Here is a 15,221-nt window from a genome sequence, read left to right on the forward strand (position 1 = left end):
GGCTCCAAGATCAATCCAGGGACTGTCTCGGTCTTGCAACTATTGGCATGGTTTAGTTCTCAGCCTCCCTTGTCAGCTGTTCTACAACTCTATCGTAGAAGCCCAACTTCCCGGTGCTAGTGTATGCCCCGTACGCATAAGCCAGAGTCTGGCTCCTGTCGCTACCGAGACATGTCGAGAGCATCTTGTCTTCGCGTTCCACTAACTTCACCATCTCAATGTATTCTCGCCGCTCACGCCATGTCTGCCTCACTTCTTCGTCGAAGGGTTGCCCTTGTCGGTCATATTTCTGAGGGAGATCGAACGAGGCAGGCACGGTCTGGAGGAACTCAGGGAACGCAATCAGCTCCCATGGTACCGTGCACGCCCCTTCCCAGTCGATAATGCCCGTGACGTTGAAATTGTCCTCGTCAACCATGATGTTGCTGTGGAGGAAGTCGTCATGGCATAGGGGGAACGGCCCGTTGTTGGTTGCGGAAATCCGGCTCGCCATCTCTTTGACTTGTGATGGGAACTGATCAATGATGGCAATCATCCGCTCCGCCGGGATCGGCCCTCTTTGCATCATGCTCCTGATCGTCTCCTTGTCCCACTTGAACTTAACGTTGTCGGCCCAGGCTTCGAAGAACTCGGCGGCTGTGTTAAACGGACCGCCGATCCCCGGTAAAGAGCCGCATTCGTATTCCCCATCTCGATTCCGAACGATGGTTCCAATCTTTGGGAGCCGCAACGAGGCTATCTGAACCTAGTGAATGTGAGCCCTAAGAGATAAAATCAAACGAGAGTGGGCCTGAGGACGAACATGACATGTCGCCACCGCCTGGTAGAAAGCTCGACGGTACTGCGCCGGTACTAATCACGCCGCGGTGTACATGATAACCACCAAGGGCGTCCATAGCGACGACACCAGGGAGGACCTCAATCAGCATATACGCAACTCCCGCCGGGTTATCCTCGTTGGTGGCATATGCAAAGACTCTCGGAATCGGCACGTTAGAGTGCTCCTTGACAAACTGCATTGTCGCAACCTCGGCCCCAAGTTCGTTGTTGCCTGCTTGGAGAGGTGCTACGCTCTTGATGCGAATCCTGGCTGCCCAACGACTGCCATCAGAGAACTCGAGCAGGCGAACAAGGTTATTGAGCCCGCCCGTGACCTTGTCCAGGGCAAAACATTCCAGATGACGGTTCGTATTCGAGGCGATGAGGCAGAGCTGATCCCATTGAGTTCGTCGGAAATAGCTGGTGGCCCGGCTATGACCATTTTGAAGGAAATCATGTATAGTAACCCAAGAGGAGGTCGAGTCGGGAGGCATCGCCCTTCAAATTGGACGACGGCCAAATTAACACGGCTTCGCTACGTTGCTAGGTAGGTACCTAAGTAGGGTAGTCGAGGCTTTGCTGTATAAATGGTTACGTCCGGACAGCACAAGCACAACCGAACCAGCCAACAATGGCTCATCGACGTTGATGAACGACTGTTTCTTTCTCATATCCCACCTGCAAGCACCGTGTGAGCTGCTTCCTGCGCACATGGATATCTGCGAGATGTCACCTCAGCTCCCCCGCTCCCCCGCTCGCACAAGCACCGCCCCCCTGCGATTCAGCCTCAAGGTCGCGCTGTCTGCCTTGCCCCGACACACACATACATATAAACCCACGAGTTATCCCAGGGAAACTCGGGTGGGGAGGCGCCAGAGCCACGAGCCGAGCCCACCATCCACAACCGAACCCAGACGCAAGCGCGCCCGTATATCAGGATGGCCTACTCCGATCGACACCGAGCACTGGACCCGTATGATGTCTTCGAGTACGCGCGCCAGCCCCAATTCTGGCTCCTCGGCGCCGCTCTCATCGCCAACTTCATCGCCACTACAATCTTTATATCCCACACTGCCAAGGCCAAGGCCGACGAGGAATCGCAAGGCACTCTCCCCAGCCACAACCCGAAGACCACCACCACCCCACAACCTGCGCAACCCGCCCACCAACCCGACAACGACGACGACGACGACACCACCAAAGAAGAAGCCCCCCACCCCAACCCCGACCCACCACAGCCAGCGGCCGAACAAACCCCCACCCGCCCCGCCCTCCCACGCCGCTGCACGCGCTGGCTCGCGCCGCACCTAACAACGAAATGGCACACGGCGCTCGCCGTCGCCGTCTACCTGGCCATCCTGGGCGCGCAGCTGCAGGAGGGGGTCTGGGTGGGAGTGACGTTTGGGAGGGTCTTGGGCGTGATGTCTCAGCAGTGGTCGATGTGGTTCCGCGCGGGCAGTTGGCTGGGGACGGGCGTGTATGGGTTGTTGATTCTGGTGTTGGCGCTGCTGGGGGCGGGGGGCGCGTATCTTGGGGCGCTGGCGGTTGCGCTGCAGTTTAATTGTGTTGTGGAGCTGTGTTTTTGTGCTTAGTTGTTAATGGGGTGGGTTGGGGGGGGGGGTTGGTGATTCGGTTATTATTAGAGTGATGAACTTGGTTTGTTTTCTGATTGATATGTGGAAGGTGCGACTGGAAGGTGAAATCCAGCACTGGTAGATAAAATTTCAGTAAGGCGAGCGACTCGAAATGAGTTGCACCCGATCTTCCAGTTTTGCGCATCCTACATTCTCATTATCTGATTTTCTAACAATCGTTCGGCCCTCTTTTAAGTTTCTCATCTGAGTTAAATTCTATTCTAATTTCGAAACAACATGCGAGAAAAAAAGGACCGCTTGCTTCACAATGGCATCGGCGGCGATGACGATGATGACGAGGAATCATGGACTGAATCGACTAGCGCGGAAGCGAACTACGACATTCGGTACCACGGTCTCGCATCGTGCAGACATGCCTCTCCTTCCTGCACTGAATGTGCAACCTCCCACACTAACTAGTGTTCACAACCTATCACCCGCCGAACGGGAGTGGGCACGACGGAGGATGGAGTACGGCGAGGAAAGCCCCGCTTTAGACCAGCTCATGTTTATGGTGGCACGTCTTGGCAAATTGCAAGGCGCAGGAGGTACATTAAGTACCTACCGACATGTACCTTACTTACCCTCAGCACAATCCAACAGCTAAGAGGCACACAACTCTCGCAGCCCAAATCGGACCAAGGCTCAACACTCAGGCCACAAAATGCCATGTCAGATTTGCAATGACTTCAAAGGAAGCCGAGAAAAGCTGGAGCCGGGGAAAGGCATCGACCTCGGAACCAGAAATCACGTAAAGATTGGGCTTCATTGGGACGAGATCACAGCCTCAGCCGAGTCATGCTTCATCTGCGAGGTCCTGACCCGCGGTATCCGGGGCACTTTGCAGCAGCACGGCATCAAGGAATCCGACATTACGAGCTTCAGCATTTACTTCTACTACGAGGATGCCGTGGGATACACGTCCGAGACGAACAAGGAATTCCACTTCCAGCTCGCCAACGGGAGCGAATTCGACATTGAGCTCTTTGCAGTAGATGGTTAGGATAACAATGCCAGTCCCACTACCTAACACGGCGCTAACCCGTCCGTAGAGCCCGACGCTCCGATTCCTTTAGACTGGGAGACCTTTCCAGTATCTGACCGGACATCACCTAGAACCGATTCTGATGCCGCTATGGCCAAGATCCAGGGCTGGATCGAAGAATGCCTCGGCCCAACTGACGAGTTTTGCACTGCACCCACCGAAGCGGAGCTCCCAACCCGAGTGATAGACGTTGGCATTGGCGATTCGCTCATAAGGCTTGTTGAACCGTGCGGGAGGGTCGCCCGCTACATCTGTCTCAGCCACTGCTGGGGAAAGCAACAAATCATCACGACCACGAAGTCGACCATGAGGGATAGAATGGCGGGGATAAAGATGGAACATCTATCCAAGACGTTCCAAGATGCTGTCATCCTCACACGACGCCTCGGAGTCCAATACATCTGGATCGACTCGCTGTGTATCGTCCAGGACGACTTGAGAGACTGGGAAGCGGAGTCTACGAAAATGTGCGACATCTACAGCAAGGCGTATCTCACTATTTCTGCTACGCACTCGAGAGATGGCCGGGGCGGGCTATTTCGCGAGACCCCTGATTTTGAGGTCTCCGGAGTTGCCCCCGGCGCCGGCGGCGGCGAGTACCGTTTTTTCTTTCGTGAGAGGATCGACCACCATCTCGAGCAGAGCCCGGACAATGGACTTTTGGGAGAAATCGGCCATGCAACCATGGTTCATTACCCTATCTTCACTAGAGCTTGGGTGTATCAAGAGCGCATGTTGTCGACGCGGGTGCTTCACTTTGGCCAATACGAGGTCTTCTTTGAGTGTCGGTCCGCCGCCGCTTGTGAATGCGATGGCATTGGATATGTCGGCTCTTCCGCGGCTACTGGCACGCTCCTCCCCAAGGTAATCCATTCTGATGCCCTCGACAGCCAGATGGAAGGCGTAGAGTGGGTTGAATATGCCCAATACTACATCGCCAGGTTGTGGCGGACTATGGTGAGCTCGTTCACGAGCCTAGCTATCACCAAGCACGGGGACCGATTACCCGCCATGGGAGGCCTGGCCAAGCACATGGCCATGAGGACAAAGTCCGTCTATCTTGCAGGGCTCTGGGAAGATACGCTGATGGACGATTTGCTCTGGTGCTGCGACGGGGGTGGCATCTCCAAGCCACCGAGGCCAGCCCCTCGGGCGGCTCCGACCTGGTCCTGGGCGAGTATCGATTGTGACATCTCGTACACGGACGGGATCCTCTTCTGGGAGGCAGCACTTCAAGACGAGGAGAGAGAACCTCATCAGCACTTTGCCAGGATTGAGGACTGTACGGTCATCCCGAGTGGAGTGGACGAGTTTGGTACCCTATTGCAGGGGAGACTCCAGATTTCTGGGCTCATCGCTACAGGCGTCCTTGAGCGGGCGACCGAGATACGGGAGGGGAAAGGAAGTGCTGTTTATCACGTCTTGTTTCCGGGTGGTATAAAAACGCCGGTGAGCGCAGATTACGCACTAGAGGAGCCGGGTAATGACCAGGTGCTCCCAGGGGCCGAGGTGAAATGCCTAAAAATGAGCTGGATGCAGTGCGGCGCGATCAAGGTCTTTATGTCGCTGGTCTTGAGGCCGGTTGCTGGTGCTCCTGGCATGTATGAGCGGATCGGGTGCATCCAAATCAAGGCACGGGTTAGTGCCTCTCTGATAGATCCTGTCGAGCCGGTGTATCGCTCGGCCATCAAACAGACAGTCGTTATTATTTAAGAATTTTAGGCTGCTGTCAACAGACTCCGTCCTCGCTGCGGCTCCTGGCTAATACAGCGCCGGTGTAACGGTTTTGGAGACGCTGGCTGGGGTCGGTCATTACGGGGAGCGTCTATGGGTCTGCGACGATGGAGGATCTGGGTGGGGAGTGCGATGAAGGTCTGTTTAGGATGTCGACGGGTGAGTTGAACGACTTTCTGGAGGACATACTTAAAAAGCGGATGCGAGCGGGGGATGTAGAGTAAGAAGAATATGTTTCCAACGGTTACCATACTGAGAACAATCTAATAAACCAAGCATGATGTCCAGTTCCCAAACCCACAAAAGAAGCCTTCCCATAGCTAAGCACGATTCCCCATTTCAGCACCCTCCCTCAGCCAACCACCCCCTATCCCTTCCCCATCACACCGTGACGCCTCCCTTCAACTAACCACCCACCCCCTCCCCCCTCCCACTCAACAACCCCCTAACCACCCCTCACACCCCCTCCCCCGCAACACCACCACCACCACCCCCATCCAACTCCAAACCCATCCCCCTCCTCCACCCAAACAACCCGTGCACCCCCTCGGCGAACCACACCCACACGGGGTCCGTCGCCAGCCGGTAGTCGACGCTGACGGGCGACCAGGCCGGGTAGGGCGGCGGCCGCCCGCTCGTCAGGTCCCGCACGTAGGCGAACCGCCAGTCGTTGGACCCCACCCAGATCCGCCGCTCCACGGTTACGGCCACGTAGGTCAGCCAGAGGTAGGCGGTGGCGAGCAGGATGGTGGTGCTGACTATGGTGGAGGGGGGTGGGAAAGGGGGCAGGTGGAGGTGGGGGATGGGTTGGGGTTTGGCTTGGGCTTTGGTGGGGGGTGTGGGTGTGGGTGTGGGTGTGGCTTTGGGGAGGGGAGGGGTGGATGATTGGGGTTGGGGAGGTTGGAATTCGGTTGGGATGTCGACTTGGGGTTCGGTTAAGGGGTCACTGTCGGTTGGGGATGGGGGTTGTGGTTCGGGTTTGGGCTCAGGTTTGGTCTGCGTCTGAGCTACAGTCGGAGATGAACCCCGGTGGCGGATGCGAGTGTAGATGTGTTCAGCGAGGCGGAAGACGTAGATGGGCGGCGCAAGGAGGGACCGTAGCAAAAAGGAGGCCATTCTGCCGAGTTCGGACGGCTGGTAGAAGACCAGAAAGAGAACCCAGATGATGGAGGTTAGGAAGCGGCAGAGTGAAGTCCAGAGGGGACCCGAGGAGATGAGGACGCCGTGGCCGTGGTGGCCGTGACAGGAGGGAGCGGATGGCGAGGATGCGTTCGTCTTCCCGCCCGCACAGCAGCCCCCGGTGACGACCGAGTAGTACCCTCGCGGGAAGAAGTAGCGGAAAAGGGCGCAGAAGCAGGTGGCTTCGCCATGTCGGCCTGTGCCTCTTGATGCTTGGAGTTGAAGGAGGGCTCTAATCACGGATTCCCGGGCGCTTTGACGTTCAGCCGCGGCCGCTCCGTCAAGGTATCCTTGTGATTGCGCTTGGTCGGCGTGCAGCTTGTCAAGACGTGCTTTGCTAAAGTCGTAATCCCGCCGCAGTCTTGTTTCATGCCTCTTGAGTGCGGCTCTGAGGGTCAGGTCCATCGGTTTAACATTCGGGGCGCTTGCTCTGAACCCCCTGAGCTGTACCCTGTCAAACGCGGCAACCCGTTTCATCAAGTCGTTGGCTCGCCTCTTGACCTTGGGAATCTCGGTACCCAACGCCACCAGCCGGCTATCTTGCTCCATCATAGCGTTCTGTATCTCACGCCTGCGCTTGGCCAGGTCCGAGTCGGCCATCATCTCCTGAACTTGGGATACCAACCTCTCCAGGGCCGCTGCACCCTCCTCCCGGGTGGAGGTGGGCAAGCTCCATATGTCGCCGTTCGCTTGGAGGAAATTACTGGTAAGAAGCAAGAGCTCCTCCCATTGGCGAGAGCTGGGAGGTCGAAGAGATTGTTTTGTCCGATATGCCTCATGCTCCGTCGTGAGTCGCGCAAGTGTATCCTGGCCGCCCTCGAGATGCTCAATTTTCGACTGGATCCCCCATAACAGGTCTCGCTCCGCTCTACGCGGTTGCGTGGTGTATTGTTTTAGTTTCAGCAGGCCCTCGAAGAGCGTGTCGAAATGACCGAGCATCCCATAGAAAGCCGTCAAGTCCTTCTCAATGCCGTAGGCTTGGAACGACCTGAGGGTCGTCTCCAACTCAATGATGAGATCTTCGGCCGGAGTGTTGGGGTCCACTTCACCGAGCCTCTGCCACAGCTGATGAAGCATCTCGGTTCGCGAGCCCACGAGCGCGTCGAGCCCCATGCCTGCCTCTTTCGTCTCTGGGGGTGACCTTAGTTGTCGGATGATCTCCCTGCCAGCCCTCAGACACTGTATCTCCTCGATGCTGGCACCAAAGGACAAGTCTTTGGACGGAATTGTGCCATCAAGAGAGGCTGTTGGGGCCATTTCCCAGTCTTTGCCCTCTTGGGAGGTCATCTTGGCTGTTTTAACTTGGGCATAGTGCCGCTGGAGTTGTTGTTCAATCTCCTGAAACGTATGTTGATTTGACTGGAGCATTTGTCGAAGTGAATCGAGTTCGCCATGCATCAATGCTTGGTTTTGCTCGAAGGTTTGATGCTGTGAAATCCAAGAATCGGCCGAGACGGTGAGTTTCTGAAGTTCGTTCATGATCTGTTGTTGGGCGTCATTGAAGTCGATTCCCACGGACTTTGCCATGCCTGCAGATACTCGGTCCACGACGCCCCTGATCGCTTCCCTAATCTCTTCCATGATCGCCTGGCTAGACTGGATGGTCTGGATCTGAGTTGCCTTGATCTCATGGATAGCTTCCTTGGGTAGGAGATGTGCCCGGGGGCTGCTGGGTGGTGAACCCGCGTTAGGGCCACCTTGGAGCCCGCCAATACCACCGGTGACCGTGGTCTGTAGGCCTTCTATGGAATCCTTGATCTCTTCCACCCTGCGCTCGTATTCCTTCTTTTCCCGAACAGCCTCCACAGCCTGATCGGCGATCTTCTGCTTGAGTTCGTCAACTGTCCGCTGCAACGTTTCACATTTGTTCCGGTACAGAGCGGCCTCCTGCTTCATCCTGGTGTCTCCGAGATCCTTCTCCCGCTTCTGAGATTCGTTCTGGCTGATTAGGCGTGCTATGATTTCGGCGTCATCTTTCTCCGTCTGGACCACGCGAGCTCGTTCGGCCTCTAGCACGCTTTTAAGTTCTTGGTTCCGCAAACCGCTTTGACTCAAGCGCGCCGCAACTTCGGCGTGATGTTTCTCCCGCTTGGCCGCCCGAGCTCGTTCGGATTCCAGCTGCTTCTTGAGCTCCTGGTTCTGCAGATCGAGTTGCGATACCCTGAGATCGGTTACGTCCGAAACCATTTTATGCAGCTCGTCGCATTCGTCCTCGGCCACTTTGAGGCGGTCGTCGGTCGTCTCCGTGATCCTGCGAGCTTCCTCAAGCGCGTTGAGGATGGCCTCAAACCTAGGCTCATCATCGCCCCTGTCACTCGCCGATAAACGGATGATCGGTAAGCTGACGCGCTCTCCCCAATCGACCATCTTCTTTTCCAAGCGTTGAAGACGTTCCTTTTGCATGGCCATAATTTTGTCTTGATCTGCCTCGAGTGCCGACCGATCTCTAAGCAGTATCCGGTTTGTAGTTTCCAAGCTCGCGATCTCCTCTAGCCGTTGCCTTTTTTCTGCCTCGAGGAATTCCACAACTTTGCCGAGCGTCTCCTTCTCCTCCTCAGCCTTCCGCACCGCCGTTTCAAGGTTTCCACGTCCCTCTTCTTCAAGGAACTTTTTCGACATGTCTGCGAGAACGAGAAAAGCAGCACTCCTCCCTCTCATGGCGACGTCGTAGCACGCTAATAGCTGTTCCCATGGCGCGTGGGTTTTCGCATCCGAGTTCGCCATGTGAGTTCGAAGCACATCCTCGGCATCTATTCTTTGGAACATCCCGTTCCGGGGCGGTTCCGTAACACCAGTCAGGAGGATCTTGACCAATGTCGCAGTCTCCGACGTCCATAAGCCATACTCCGGGCCATTCTCGCCATCACGCGATCTCAGGATCTTGGGGTTGGTCATATATATGTCCTTCAACACGTCGGGTCTTCGACGGGGGCGAGAAAAGTTAGTTCGGTTCGAACGAAAAGTACCGGCGCTGGTGGTGCTGGCAACGGTCCCGATCGAGGAGCGGCGACCAGAGAAGAAATTCGAGGGTGGCAGTCCAACTGATGATATTGGCGACCCGGATCTCTGCAAAGCAGCAACGTCGTCGTGTCCCCCAGGGGACGATGCTGGTGAGGATCCGGCTGCGATCCATGGCGCGCCGGGTTTTCGGGAAGGAGAGGCGGCGCCCCAACCCTGAAGCCCGGGGGATATGGACCCTGGTGACACCGTATCGACAGAGTCTCGACGTTCTTCACCAGTAGCTTCTAGATGTTCTCCATCAGAAGCCGTTGGATTTTGTTCAAGAGAAGTTTCGGGATTGAAGGCCGGGAACGGCTCCGAGAAAGGCTCGGTCTCTACTGGATCGCCTTTCCAGCGGCGAACCCAGTCCCGTCGATCGACGTCTTCTTCCGCCATTGATTCTGATCCCAGAAGCGCACAAAAGTTCGTTATTCGCGTGCTACAAAACTAGGGAGAGTGGGAACCAGGACCGGAGTGTGGGTAATTCGGAGAGTCGACTTGGAAGCTGAAAACGCCGGATCAACGGAGGCAGTTTCTAGCCGTGATACAAGTATTAAAGGAGGCGAGGCTGAAAGCACGCGGAATGACTATTTGCCCAGAAACATCGAGAATATCATGTCTGTCAATTCTGTCAATAGCTAGACAAAGAAAAGCGTCCGCCTTCAGCTACCGTTTCCGGCTTGGGTGTGGCGCAGATTTCGGGGACAAAGGACTTTTAATCCGTGGTATCAACACAACATTGCGCCCCAATAACTTTTGGGGGAGTAAAACAGATTGCTGGAGATAGGAGGAAACTTATCCTTCTGTGTAAAAGATAAGAAGGCCGTTGCTCTGCAGCTGGTTGGCGTACAGGACAAATACTCTGGCTTGATTGACCGCGGGTAGTCCGCGGGCGGTGCGGCGAAACGGACGAGGAGTGGTCAGCTATACCAACCCCTTGCACCGGGCCCTTGTTGGGCTTCCTCTTGTCGGGTCGGAATCATGGGTTCTTTTATGTCGAACGCTTCAATGATGTCTCTCCAGGTGTCCATGTCAATGGACATGATGGCTTGGTGTCTCATGGCGGCTTTGGCACGAGACGGTTCTGCTGATGAATTCTTTCGAACGGGTTCTATGACTTGCATTAGCCTTGCGCAGTTAAAGTCCAACAGCACCACGTACCTATAGCTGGGAGGCCATCGTCGTCAAAATCGAGCTTAACACTCCCTTCTCGGATCAAGAAGCTGACGTAAAACATGTTCTCAACCGTCTGCCCGAACGAATGCGGGTTGACAACAAATCGTAAAAGGTCGATGCCTCCGGTAGATCGTAGCGCGTAGCGGTCCATCAACGCTCTCTGCACACTGGGCGTGGGTTCCTCGTGGAGATTGTCAAACGCATCCTCCACCGCGTCCTGCGATTCCTGCTGCGCCGTCTCCAGCTGCACATGGATTTTCTTGCAGATGGAGGGAAGGTCGTTCTTGTCCGACTTTTTCAAGTCCTCCGCCCTGAGTTCCTCCGGTCTGACCTCCAGGAGGCTATTAACCTTGAACGGTGCCGACCTCTTGGTGATCTTGCGCGCCTTCTTCTCAATCGACAGCGGGCCCAGGAGAAAACCGGGGAGGGCTGGCCGGCGGACGGCAGGTAGGCACGCAAACCGACCAAGGTGAGCCCAGTTCATCATATCGCCGTCATCGCCCACCTCGCCTTCGTCGTCGCTGCCTATGGCGCCGCGATTTGGTTGCCTCCTCCTCCTTTGGGTGCTCGAGAGCTCCACCGCTTCGTCATCCTCGATCCCACGGCCTTGCAGCATATAAGTGATGCATTTAGAAACGAACTCGTCAATATCGATCCCGTTTCCGACGTTCCCGGATGTCAGCCGCTGCACCCGACGAGCTGAGAGATCGGCTGCAATCACAAGCCCCCGTGAATCGATGGCAGCCTCGGCGGTTTGCTTGACATTCTTGATGATCCGATCCGACTGGTTGAGGTAGTCGAGGAGGGCCTTGGGGTCTGATTGCATGAACTCGTCTGGATTCTCGCGCATTTGCTTTTGCAGTTCCCGCATGCTCCGCTGAATCTCCCGGCGCTGCTGCATCGACTGCGCGGGATCGTACTCGTCGATGTCGCTCTCATCATCTACCTCAGAGGACGGATCTTGCGTCCTACGCCGGCTATTCGACGGCTCAGTTCCGAAATCTGAGGTCCTTTTCCTCGCCGAAGAGCCGCTGAGGCCGGGAGTATCACCGGACACCCGAACCGCGAGGCTTCGACGGTTCTCCATTTCTGCTGTGAGGGGCGACAGCGGATTCCGCGCCGCGTTGACTGAACGGTGCGTAGGTGCGTTTTTGGTCATGGGTTGCGTTCGTTGCTGGTGGCGGACAGGCGGGGAATAAAGGGAATTCAACGCCCCCTCTCACTTGTATTTTTTTTTTTTTAGGTTTGTGCTGCCTTCTTTGAACGATATGGTTCACCTGGTGTCGCGTCACAGAATTTGGAGACGCGTTCTTGCAATTAAGCACCCGACCCCATGCCCCGCAGTCCCGTGGGTCCCGGGTCCAGGCAGCCAAGAGGGCCTCGGTGCTTGAGCGACAGGGGTGCGAAGACAACCAGGCGCTGTAAAAAGAATACAAATTACGGTGGTATATTACACAGTACAGCTGACAGTCCTTGGTACCGTACCAAATACGTCCCTCACCTTCCCCAAGCTCTCAACCCCAGTCAACCCCAGAACTCACTCATCAACTTAAACCTTCTTTTTTCCCACTCCGTATCGTCTGAGCGCGATACGCGCCACAGGAACCGCCAGAGAATGCTCTCCGGCATGGAGCCATTTTCTTTCGCTAGCTCCGACTCGTTGGATTATCCCGTGAGCATCCGCATGTGGGTTCCTTGCCTGGTCCCTTCCTGACGGTAACCCGGAACAGAGCGCTAAACAATCCCCAGCATCAATCTCGAGGGAGCCGAGACGCCGCTCCAATTCTCTAGTCTCCTTGAACACCCAGAACTCCGACATATCGGATCAAACCAAAGGTATCTCCTTATTCTTCTTCCCATCTAATGATCCCCAAACTTACCTCCATGCGACGCACCCGTTAGCCCCCACTCAGACCTCTACGTTACGGTCCAGGTGTGGGCCGGTTCCAAACCCCTGACTGTCCCCGTTCAGACATCGTACAAGTCTTTCCGGACTGAGAGGCGATGGAACGAGTGGCTCACACTCCCCGTTTCGTACTCGACCCTGCCCCAGAACTCACGCCTCGCCGTAACCATCTGGGATTTATCTCCCACAGGAGGTCAGGGTGCGCAGGGACACGCCATCCCGTTTGGCGGGACGACCCTCCCGCTGTTCGATAAGGACAACCAGCTTCACAAGGGTCGCCAAAAGTGTCTCGTCTACAGGCACAGACAAGCCGACGGCAACGATGACTCCAAAACACCTGCCGTTCTTCCTAAGAAGAAGGCCAGGAAAGGCGTGTCTGATGACAAAGAGGTCGACGAGTTGAATCGAATGGAAAAGTTGTTTAAGAAGCATGAGATGGGAGAGATTCCCCGCGTCGACTGGCTGGACCAACTCGTCTTCAGAGGCTTTGAGAAGCGCGGCCTGCAAGCGGCGAGATCATCCGCAGGGGCAAATCAACAACCAAAGACGGCACAAATAGAGGCCTTGGAGGGAGACGCCGATTCCCAACCTGAACCGTCCAGCTTTGTTCTGAGTGTCGAACTTCCAAGGTTCGATTTCCCCGTCGTCTTTGCCGACCACGAGTACCCGGCCCCACCTGTCTCGTCCTATCTGCATCCTTCATCCTCCCAGTCGAACATCGTCCTCAAACCGCCACCCGAGGTACAACTAGGCCCGGGCATCGACGCCGTCGACGATGACGAGGGCTATGGCGGCCGCTTGATCCGGGTGTATGATCCGGAGGTCGCAGCCAAAGATAACCCGGCAGAAAGCAAGCACAGGAGGCTTGTTCGAGGCCAGCACCGCAACGGCATTCTGGACAAGGATCTAAAGCCAAACGCCAAGGTCCGGGACGAGCTGAACTTGATAATGGCATATTCACCGACTCACACGCTGTCGCCCGAGGAGAAGGATCTCATCTGGAAGTTCCGCCACCACCTGACCCGCAATAAGAAAGCGATCACCAAGTTCGCCAAGTCGGTCAACTGGCACGACCAGTCGGAGTCGAGACAGGCCGCTCAGATTCTAGGAAAGTGGACGGATATTGATGTCGATGACGCCCTCGAGCTACTTGGACCCACCTTTGACAATTCGGCCGTGAGAGCCTTTGCCGTTGACCGCCTGCGCAAGGCCGATGACCAAGAGCTTCAGTTGTATCTATTACAGCTAGTACAAGCACTAAAGTATGAGCACATCTCTCCACAGCCCGGTCACGAAGTAGCCCAGGACTCGTCGTTGGCCCTCTTCCTCATCTCGAGGGCCACCAACAGCTTTACCCTTGGCAACTACTTTTGGTGGTATGTCATGGTCGAGTGCGACGACAAATCGCAGGACCAAGGGGCGGACAACCAAGCCATCTACGGCAAGGTTGCCTACGACTTCATGGCCGAGCTTGTCAAACAACCAGACGGGGAGGAAACGCGGGCGACACTGAAGAGGCAAGCGGAGTGGATTGCCATCCTCTCCAAGATATCCGGTGAAATAAAGGAGTCTAATGAATCCATCGCCAAGAGGACGGAGCGGGTGAAGCACTTCCTAGCCGACCCCAAGAACGAGCTTGTCCATATCGCCCCGCCGCTCCCGCTGCCTCTCGACCCATCGGTGGAAATCATCGGCGTCGTCCCGGAGGACACTGTGGTCTTCAAGTCTTCTCTGCACCCGATCAAAGTTTCTTTCAAGACCACCTCTGGTCGCAAGTACCCCATTCTCTTCAAAACGGGTGACGACCTCCGCCAGGATCAGCTGGTAATTCAGATCATTACCCTGATGGATGATCTCCTCCAAAAGGAAAACCTCGACCTCAAGCTGTCGCCGTACAAGATTCTTGCCACCAGCACAAGCGCAGGCTTGTCACAGTTTGTCCACTCAATGTCATTCCAGGGAATCACCTCCAAGTACCGCAACAATCCCGCGCTCGCCTTTCTCAAGCAAAACAACCCCGACAGCCACGGCCCCATGGGCCTGCGGAAGGAAACCCTGGACACGTTTGTCAAATCCTGCGCGGGATACTGCGTCATCACCTACATCCTCGGCGTCGGTGACAGACATCTTGACAACCTTCTCCTGGCTCCTGACGGCCATTTCTTCCACGCCGACTTTGGCTACATCCTGGGCCGCGACCCGAAACCGTTCGCACCGGCCATGAAGCTGTCCAAGGAGATGGTGGACTGCATGGGCGGCTCCAACTCGGAGCATTACCGCCAGTTCAGACAGTACTGCTTCCTGGCGTACAGCGCCCTGCGCAAGAACTGCAACCTGTTGCTTAATTTGTTCACTCTGATGGCGAATGCCAACATCCCGGACATCAAGTTCGAGCCGGACAAGGCGGCCCTCAAGGTTAAGGAGCGCTTCCACTTGGAGATGGATGAGGAGGATGCCATTCGGCACCTAGAGAGGATTATGGATGACAACCTCAACGCGCTGGTGCCGGTCGTTATTGACAAGCTGCACGAGCTGGTACAGGCATTCCGGGCTTGACCTGTTTGCGGCCGTTCTATGTTGGGTCGACTAAAGGGGCTTTTTAGGATAAGGAGTTTAGTTAGGGCGCTTTGCATCCTTTGCTTTCATGGTGGGATTTGGCCAGCTTATTTCATGGGTTCGGAGGTAGAATATCTATGCATTTGCGACTGTGCTCAAATTTGACATGCGC

The 15,221-nt window shown here is 55.8% G+C and overlaps 6 protein-coding genes across 6 annotated transcripts; 3 read left to right on the plus strand and 3 right to left on the minus strand.

The window, feature by feature from the left end:
• Window positions 1-28: 28 nt before the first annotated feature.
• Window positions 29-1,446, minus strand: B0H64DRAFT_471673 (kinase-like domain-containing protein). Its single transcript, XM_062807893.1, has 2 exons — window positions 803-1,446; window positions 29-735 (listed from the first exon to the last, which is right to left on the minus strand). The coding sequence occupies exons 1-2, from the start codon at window positions 1,311-1,313 to the stop codon at window positions 53-55; spliced, it is 1,194 nt and encodes a 397-aa protein (XP_062661881.1). The 5' UTR covers window positions 1,314-1,446; the 3' UTR covers window positions 29-52.
• A 311-nt stretch (window positions 1,447-1,757) lies between these two features.
• On the plus strand, window positions 1,758-2,411 carry B0H64DRAFT_438843 (uncharacterized protein; the record flags this gene model as incomplete). Its single annotated transcript, XM_062806381.1, has 1 exon — window positions 1,758-2,411. One exon carries the CDS (start codon window positions 1,758-1,760, stop codon window positions 2,409-2,411), a length of 654 nt encoding a protein of 217 aa, XP_062661882.1.
• A 634-nt stretch (window positions 2,412-3,045) lies between these two features.
• Window positions 3,046-5,320, plus strand: B0H64DRAFT_335750 (heterokaryon incompatibility protein-domain-containing protein). The gene is made up of 2 exons (XM_062801132.1): window positions 3,046-3,451; window positions 3,506-5,320. Exons 1-2 carry the CDS (start codon window positions 3,118-3,120, stop codon window positions 5,209-5,211), a joined length of 2,040 nt encoding a protein of 679 aa, XP_062661883.1. The 5' UTR covers window positions 3,046-3,117; the 3' UTR covers window positions 5,212-5,320.
• Window positions 5,321-5,688: 368 nt separating this feature from the next.
• B0H64DRAFT_453629 (uncharacterized protein) lies at window positions 5,689-9,932 on the minus strand (the record flags this gene model as incomplete). The annotated part of the gene is made up of 2 exons (XM_062807244.1): window positions 6,258-9,932; window positions 5,689-5,990 (listed from the first exon to the last, which is right to left on the minus strand). Exons 1-2 carry the CDS (start codon window positions 9,805-9,807, stop codon window positions 5,689-5,691), a joined length of 3,852 nt encoding a protein of 1,283 aa, XP_062661884.1. The 5' UTR covers window positions 9,808-9,932.
• Window positions 9,933-10,331: 399 nt separating this feature from the next.
• Window positions 10,332-11,674, minus strand: B0H64DRAFT_370868 (Nse4 C-terminal-domain-containing protein; the record flags this gene model as incomplete). Its single annotated transcript, XM_062802113.1, has 2 exons — window positions 10,332-10,522; window positions 10,573-11,674. 2 exons carry the CDS (start codon window positions 11,672-11,674, stop codon window positions 10,332-10,334), a joined length of 1,293 nt encoding a protein of 430 aa, XP_062661885.1.
• Window positions 11,675-12,214: 540 nt separating this feature from the next.
• Window positions 12,215-15,049, plus strand: B0H64DRAFT_318071 (kinase-like domain-containing protein; the record flags this gene model as incomplete). The annotated part of the gene is made up of 3 exons (XM_062800370.1): window positions 12,215-12,273; window positions 12,337-12,423; window positions 12,490-15,049. 3 exons carry the CDS (start codon window positions 12,215-12,217, stop codon window positions 15,047-15,049), a joined length of 2,706 nt encoding a protein of 901 aa, XP_062661886.1.
• Between the last annotated feature and the right edge of the window lie 172 nt (window positions 15,050-15,221).

The sequence above is a fragment of the Chaetomium fimeti genome (genome assembly GCF_033439085.1).
Source record: "Chaetomium fimeti strain CBS 168.71 chromosome Unknown B0H64scaffold_2, whole genome shotgun sequence".
NCBI lineage: Eukaryota > Fungi > Ascomycota > Sordariomycetes > Sordariales > Chaetomiaceae > Chaetomium > Chaetomium fimeti.

What these genes read in the sequence shown, in the direction of transcription:
- B0H64DRAFT_471673 (XM_062807893.1), bottom strand. Translation starts at nt 1,313, where the DNA reads ATGCCTCCCGACTCGACCTCCTCTTGGGTTACTATACATGATTTCCTT. An exon ending in AGGCGGTGGCGACATGTCAT is followed by an intron (nt 736 to 802) that starts GTTCGTCCTCAG and finishes AGGTTCAGATAG; the next exon opens with CCTCGTTGCGGCTCCCAAAG.
- B0H64DRAFT_335750 (XM_062801132.1), top strand. Translation starts at nt 3,118, where the DNA reads ATGCCATGTCAGATTTGCAATGACTTCAAAGGAAGCCGAGAAAAGCTG. An exon ending in TGAGCTCTTTGCAGTAGATG is followed by an intron (nt 3,452 to 3,505) that starts GTTAGGATAACA and finishes ACCCGTCCGTAG; the next exon opens with AGCCCGACGCTCCGATTCCT.